The sequence below is a fragment of the Danio rerio genome, chromosome 6 (assembly GCF_052040795.2).
Source record: "Danio rerio strain M-AB ecotype USA chromosome 6, GRCz13ab, whole genome shotgun sequence".
Lineage (NCBI taxonomy): Eukaryota > Metazoa > Chordata > Actinopteri > Cypriniformes > Danionidae > Danio > Danio rerio.
This window is the reverse complement of record NC_141026.1, coordinates 100,001-107,500: the sequence shown is the minus strand read 5'-3', so window position 1 is coordinate 107,500 and position 7,500 is coordinate 100,001. Positions and strand designations below refer to the sequence as shown.

Below are 7,500 nucleotides of genomic sequence, written 5' to 3'. Positions count from 1 at the left end.
CACACACACACACACAGAGAGAGAGAGAGTCAGTCACTGCGGATCAGCCATGGGCATGTGTCAGGTATGTATTCTCAGCATCTTTAATAATAATAATAATAATAATAATTAATCCTGCATTATATCATTGATAATATGATGATTATAGTAAGCCGTGTGTTTTGTTGTACTGAAGTAAATATACTGCTGCACGGCTAAAATAATGCTAATGTTAGTGAATAACAGTAATATTGGGTAAAAGAACTCTTTTGAAACGACTCAGAGCGAGATTTCTCGAGTGTCAACATGAAAACACATACAGGAATCTGCAGTGAGCATGGTGGATTCCTCCTTTCATGACAACAGCAGCAGCACATCCTCTAGCAGACCAGAGACACACTCCTGTCCACTTTACAGATGTACATGTAGCCCTTACTGACATATCCTGCACTATTCTGGCTGATGTGTGTTAAACAGCTCTACAGCACACGACATCTGATCTCCCACATCAACTCAAACTGAGACAGTTTTACAGTCATAAAATAATAAAGCAAAAGACTTGACATGTGCCGACTCTGCATTCCTCACAGCGCTGTTCCAGACTGATGACCTTGATGAAGACACACACACACACACACACACACACACACACACACACACACACACACACTCCTCATTCACTTCAGCACTCATCAACTAAATAAGCCCGTTTTACAGCTACACCAGGACCCGAACTTCCTAAAGGCAAATTCAGGCACATTAAGCACCTTGTGTGAACCCTGCTGTGTGTGTGTGTGTGTGTGTGTGTTTACTGACCAATAGGAAGAGTGATGTACAGCACTGTGGGATGCTGGGAAGGACTGGAGACCGGCTCGAGCTGCTCACTGACCCCTGTGTGTGTGAGAGAGAGAGAGAGTTTTCACACCTTGTGTGAACCCTGCTGTGTGTGTGTGTGTGTGTGTGTGTGTGTGTGTGTGTGTGTGTGTGTGTGTGGACAGTGGACAGAGGTACAGCAGTGACCAACACTGAGGAGGAGGAGGAGGAGGAGGAGGAACTGACCCCTGTGCGCGTCTCCGATCCGCTGCTCAAACGTCACGGCTGCTGCTCTGGTGGGCGTGGCTCCGGCCCTTGTGGGTGTGGTTCTGGCTCTGGTGGGTGTGGCTGTGGTTGTCGGGGGTGACGGGTCAGTGTGTCCGGGTGCTGCTGTGATGTTCAGACCTGCAGAGAGAGAGAAGCAGACGCCGGCGATGAAGAGTCCAGCATTAATGAGAGCATCACACACACACACGCACACACACACACACACACACACACACACACACACACACACCTGGCGCACATACACACACCTGGCGCACACACACACACACACACCTGACGCACACACACACACACACACCTGGCGCACACACACACACCTGGCGCACACACACACACACACACCTGGTACACACGTCCTCATGTCCTCGGCTAGGGTCATGTGATCTGGACACGCGCAGGTGTATTTGGGCGAGTGTGTGTTGATGGCCGGCGCTGGCAGACACAGGAACTCACAGCCGCCGTTCAGCAGAGCCGACTCCCTGCACCAGTCCCGCCCTGTCAATCACAGCATGACATCACTTCCTCTGAACACACCACCGACCAATCAGGTCTGACCACTTCAGAATGAACAACACAGTGCTGGAGGGAACCTGACACTCAACACCAGCACACACACACACTACAGTGATGAAGACCTTACACTGCTGTTTGTGTGTGTGTGTGCGTGCGTGCGTGCGTGCGTGTGTGTGCGTGTGTGCGCGCGTGTGTGTGTGTGTGTGCTGACCGCTGGGCTGTGTCAGGCTGTGGTACAGCACGATGTCCTCAGGTGACTGCAGGTGTTTCAGCACGGCGCTGATCTCGTGGCCCGTCAGGCGGTTGGCGCTCCAGATGCCGTGATTGGCCACGTCAGTCCAGAAGACCTTCTCCTATTGGACAGAAACACACATCAGCACCTGACCCACCCCTCAGCCAATCAGAAGGGCCTACTGATACACACACACACACACCTCGAACACGGCCAGCGCCAGCGGGTGCGGCAGCGTCTGCTGATCGTGGATCAGTGTGTGTCGTCCGTTTCCGTCCACGCCGATGCTGGAGAGTGTGTGTAGCTTAGAGTCCACCCAGTACAGCCGGCGGCCCAGCACATCTGCACACACACACACACACACACACACACACACACACACACACACACACACACACACACACACACACGTCAGCACATGGCCCTCAGGCGCTTACACACACCTCATCTGCACACACACACACTCACTCACCGAGTGCGATGCCGTTCGGCCACACGATGTTGTCGGTGACGAGAGCCGTGCGGTCAGCACCATTCAGCCCACAGCGCTCGATCCGCGCAGACACACCCCAGTCTGACCAGAACATGAAGCTGCACACAGAGAGAAGCGGTCAACACACGCGCACGCACGCACGCACGCACGCACACACGCGCGCACACACACACGCACACAAACTCACTTGCTCTGCGGGTCCAGCACTATGGCGCGGGGGTTCTGCAGGCCTTGGATCAGGGTTTTGCGCTTGCTGCCGTCTGCTGTCGCCACGGAGACGCTGCGCTGCTCGCTGTCCGTCCAGTAGATGTTCCTGTGAACCCAGTCCACCGCCAGACCCTCCGGCCGCGAGATCCAGCTGTCAATCACAGTGCGGTTCTGGGTGGGATTAGACGCTGTCGTGCTGCACACACACACACACACACACACACACACACACACACACACACACACACACACACACACACACACACACACACACACACACACACACACACACACACACACACACACACATTATCATCATCAGGGTTACTGTAGTATAATCACTTCACTCAAACACACGAGTGATGTTCTGATCCACAGGGGGATCTCCAGTGTGTGTGTGTGTGTGTGTGTGCAGCAGTGATCACCTGCTGCTCAGGTGTGCAGTGTTGTGTGTGTTGTCAGTTCTGCTCACCTGTAGATCTTCCTCTGGCTCAGGTCGCTCCAGTAGAGTGTGTCTCTCTGCACGTCCACATCCAGCGCCACCACGTTCCTCTGCTGGCGGAGCACAGTGGTGTACTCCCGGCTGCCCAGAGCCAGCTTACGCACCTCATGCCGCGTGCTGAACAGCAGGAACGCCTCAGGGCCTGCGCGCACACACACACACACACACACACACACACACGTCAGGTGATCATGTCCTTCTCAGAGCCGTTACCCATAATGCTCTCTGGTCGTCAGTGTTCACCTGTGGCCGCTCTGCAGTCTCTGGTCATGTGATCCAGCTCGTATCCCTCCGCACACACACACTTATAGCTGCCTGGCAGGTTCACACACATCTGAGAGCAGGCGTCTGCGTCCACACACTCGTCCACATCTGCACACAAACACTGATCAGACCAACACAGCAGCGACCCATCATGCACTGGGGCTGCGGAGGCGGAGTCTCACCTTCACAGTGTGTGTGATTGGCCAGACGAAACCCGGCAGGACACGAGCACTCGAACCCGAGCCGCAGGTCAACACACAGGTGAGAGCAGCCGCCGTTACTGCTGAGGCACTCGTTCACGTCTGCGGAGCGCACGCACACACACACACACACACACACACGTCACATGATCATCTCTATCACCACATTTAATGCACTGTGTTTACACACACACACACACAGAGGGCAATACTCACTGCAGTCTCTGATTGGCTCGTCGGATGCGTCTCCGCAGTCTCTCTGACCGTCACACACACGCTCTGCGCTGATGCACTCACCACTGCTGCACTTAAATCTGCTTGGCGCATCACACACACTCACTGCACACACACACACACACACACACACACACACACACACACACAACAGCTTTAACACATACACTGTCTCTCTGTGCGTGTGAGACAGTGAGTGGGCTTGTGTGTTTAAGCAAGAGTGGAAGAGTGTGTGAGTGTATTTGTGTGCATGTGTGTGTGTGTGTGTGTGTGTGTCTCACCGGGGGTGCAGTCCAGCTCGTCACTGCGGTCTCCACAGTCAGGGTGTCCGTCACACTGCCGCAGCCCCGGCACACAGCCGCCGTCTGCACAGAGGAACTCATCCGGCCGGCAGGTGTGCACAGCTGCAACACACACACACACACACACACACACACACACACACACACACACACACACACACACACACACACACACACAAAAACACAAACACACACACAAACCAACATTTAGTGTCCGCTTGCTCACTCTCTTTTTGAATTTGTGAGTGTGAGTGAGTGTGTGTATGTGTGTGTGTGTGTGTGTGAGTGTGTCTATGTGTGTGTGTGTGAGAGTGAGTGTGTGTGTGTACTCACTGCAGTTGTCCTCGTCGGAGCGGTCGCTGCAGTCGAATGCGCCGTCGCACCTCCAGCTGTCGGGCACACACTCTCCGCTGCGGCACTGCATCTGCTGCTCCGGGCAGACCCGCGCTCTCGCCCCCCCGCAGTGCTGCGGCCACTCGTCTGACCCGTCTGCGCAGTCGGGGTCCCCGTCGCAGGCCCACAGCTGCGGCACACACACCGCTGGGCTGCTGCACTGGAATGCTGTGGGGCCGCAGGTGTGTGTGTGTGTGGGACACGCTGCCTCATCACTGCCGTCGCTGCAGTCACCGTCGCCGTCACACACGAAGGAGAGCGACACACACTGCCCGCTGCCGCAGCGGAACTCCTCAGCGCTGCAGTTCTTCTGCGCTACACACACACACACACACACACACAGCAGAGTCACACACCTGAGCGGCTCACCTGTCCTCAGGTAAACTGAGCTGTATTTACCGCAGTTCTGCTCGTCTGCGCCGTTCTCACAGTCAGACTTCCCGTCACAGCGCCACCTGGAGGACACACACTGATTCAGCCGGTCACCACAGCTGAACTGACCCGACACACACGTCTTCTGTCCTGCAGACGCAGAGGAGTCATTAGCATGAGGAGTGTGTGTGTGTGTGTGTGTGTGTGTGTGTGTGTGTGTGTGAGACTCACTGCAGGCCTCTGGCAGCTCGTCGCTCCCGTCTCCACAGTCGTCTGCATCGTCACACACCCAGCGGCTCGTGATGCACTTTCCATTCCCACAGCTGAACTGCTGCTCACTGCAGACGACGGCGCCTGACACACACACACACACACACACACACACACACACACACACACACACAATGTTTAATTTATGATGTGTGTTATCCTCCAGCTGTCCTCATAGTTTAATTAAAACTAGAACATTAGCATTCACCAGTAAACATCTGACAGAAACAACGGCTGTGCTCACTGTCAGTGTGTGTGTGTGTGTGTGTGTGTGTGTGTGAGAGAGAGAGAGCTCTGATCATAAGCATGCAGTGTCAGGGCTGAGCACAGGTGTGTAGTGTCTCTTTAAGACAATGGCAGAGGCGGAGTCCATAATCACACCACCAGTTGTTCTACTGGTCTCTATGGAAACATTTGCATAATCAAGATCCAGTGCAGAGGAAGGAGGCGGAGCCTGAAGATCCAGATTAATGATTAAGATCACACACACACACACACACACACACACACACACACACACACCTACCTTCCTGACCCCTGAGACACAACAATACTGAAACACACAATAAACACCCGGGCGACTGTGTGTCACTCTGTGTATTTTGATAGTGACAGAGAGAGAGAGAGAGAGTGTGTGTGTGTGTGTCTGTGTGTTTCACCCTGTCTGTGTCAGATCCTCTGATAAACAGCGGCGCTGATAATGTGTGTTTCACTGATGGACATGACTGATGCGTGTGTGTGTGTGTGTGTGTGTGTGTGTGTGTGTGTCGGGCGTGGCGTCATCAGGTGTGTGTCTGACGAGAATCTGACAGAAACTGGACAGACCGCTTCCTGTGAGCGCCGTGCGTTTCCACAACAGAACCCGCCCAGAACAGACTGACCTGAGCCGCTGATGCTGACCGGTGACCGGCTGATGCTGACCGGAGACCGGCTGACGCGTGTTTATTGTGGTTATGACAGGACTGAGCGACTCTAGTTTGACTCTCATCCTGTACAAAGTGACCAATTAGAAACGGAGGTTTAACTTCCTGATTAGCGCTGTCAACCAATCAGCGATCACAGCGCGTGCGCTGGCCTCCACCGCAGCCAATCGGAGGACGAGTTTATTATTGAGCCGAACCGACAGCGGATTAAATAAACAGCTATATTTACTGTATGAGAGACCGAACCGAGCCTGCAGCTCAATCACAGAACAACCGAGACATAACCGCTCAAACACCGGGAAACCGGAGAGGTCGGAGGAGCGGTTCTCAGATCAGTGAAACTCACCGGTTCCGGAGACCCAGAAGAGCAGCAGAACCGAGCAGACGAGCCGAGCGCCGACCCGGGGCTCCATCAGCGTCACGTTAGTGCTCTGAGGGCGGATAGAGATGCTGTTCTGTACCGGGAGCGGATTCTGCGAGCGGTGGCGGAGATTCTCCCTCTCTGAGCAGAAGCCGAGCATTTGAATGAAGCCGCGGGGGGCGGGGCTCCGGCTGTAGTGTTGAGGCCAGGGGCGGGGCTCCAGCAGTGGTGTGATGTTAGAAAACAGGCGCGTCATGCCGGTGGGCGGAGTTTATTTCACACACATAAGAATGAATGAAGACTGATCTGATCTGAACATCTCTGTGTGTGTGCGTGTGTGTGTGTGTGATAACATACATGTGCTAAAGTTATGCATGACACACACACAGACACACACACACACACACACAAACACACACACACTGTGATCCTGCATCAGGCCTGATATCATTGCTAACTGAGGGAATGATGAACACGAGCTGGGGAAAGCGGCCCTCAGGGGACCAAAACTCCTCACACACACACACACCAATGTACAATGGTGCACACTGCACACCCCAAACACTGAACATTTCCAAGAAACAGACACACACGAGGCGTGAAGTGTGCAGAATCCCGATCATCCGTGTTTATATCATCAATAAAACACACACACACACACACACACACACACAGGTGTATGGGAGACCAGAGACTCTCCGCTATGTGTGGAATGTGGAAATATCAGTTGTTGACATCAAGAATGAGCAGAAACCTGAACATCGAAACACACGCGCACACGCACGCACACACACACATACATACACTCTGACTCTGTGGATGACCTCTGCTTGACCTCTGCAGGTGTGTCAGGAATGCGGCTCCAACTGAGGACAGTTTCATCAGAAGATGCAGCACAGCCAATCAGCTCAGAGAACACGAGCGGAGGAGTCTGATTGGCCAGTGTTCAGAAGTACAGACTCTTCATCATCATCATCATCATCATCACCATCACCATCACTGTTTCAGATGAAGAGTCCCCGCTTGCAGCAGCGCCACCTACAGCTCACAGTGTGCGTTTATGAGTGTGTGTCGGCCTGTGCTCATCTTAACACACATCACACACACCTGTCTGCATGATACACACTCATCTGCTTCATGTGTGTGTGTGTTTC

At 53.7% G+C, this 7,500-nt stretch overlaps 1 protein-coding gene across 2 annotated transcripts in view; it reads right to left on the bottom strand.

Moving 5' to 3' along the window:
• ldlrb (low density lipoprotein receptor b) overlaps positions 1-6,512 on the bottom strand; it is an 8,632-nt gene extending 2,120 nt beyond the window's left edge. Inside the window, exons 1-16 of one of the 2 annotated variants that reach the window (XM_087256280.1) lie at positions 6,332-6,512; positions 5,024-5,146; positions 4,820-4,942; positions 4,361-4,735; positions 4,007-4,129; positions 3,708-3,830; positions 3,474-3,593; positions 3,271-3,399; positions 2,998-3,169; positions 2,506-2,721; positions 2,298-2,416; positions 2,028-2,167; positions 1,805-1,946; positions 1,423-1,575; positions 1,039-1,197; positions 796-870 (exon numbers count right to left, since the gene is read on the bottom strand). In XM_087256280.1, the coding sequence (XP_087112406.1) occupies positions 796-870; positions 1,039-1,197; positions 1,423-1,575; positions 1,805-1,946; positions 2,028-2,167; positions 2,298-2,416; positions 2,506-2,721; positions 2,998-3,169; positions 3,271-3,399; positions 3,474-3,593; positions 3,708-3,830; positions 4,007-4,129; positions 4,361-4,735; positions 4,820-4,942; positions 5,024-5,146; positions 6,332-6,506 (2,467 nt within the window). In that variant the 5' untranslated portion in view covers positions 6,507-6,512. Of the gene's footprint in view, positions 1-795; positions 871-1,038; positions 1,198-1,422; positions 1,576-1,804; positions 1,947-2,027; positions 2,168-2,297; positions 2,417-2,505; positions 2,722-2,997; positions 3,170-3,270; positions 3,400-3,473; positions 3,594-3,707; positions 3,831-4,006; positions 4,130-4,360; positions 4,736-4,819; positions 4,943-5,023; positions 5,147-5,270; positions 5,422-6,331 lie in introns of those variants that run through there. The other variant, XM_087256281.1, reaches the window with a different exon arrangement.
• Between the last annotated feature and the right edge of the window lie 988 nt (positions 6,513-7,500).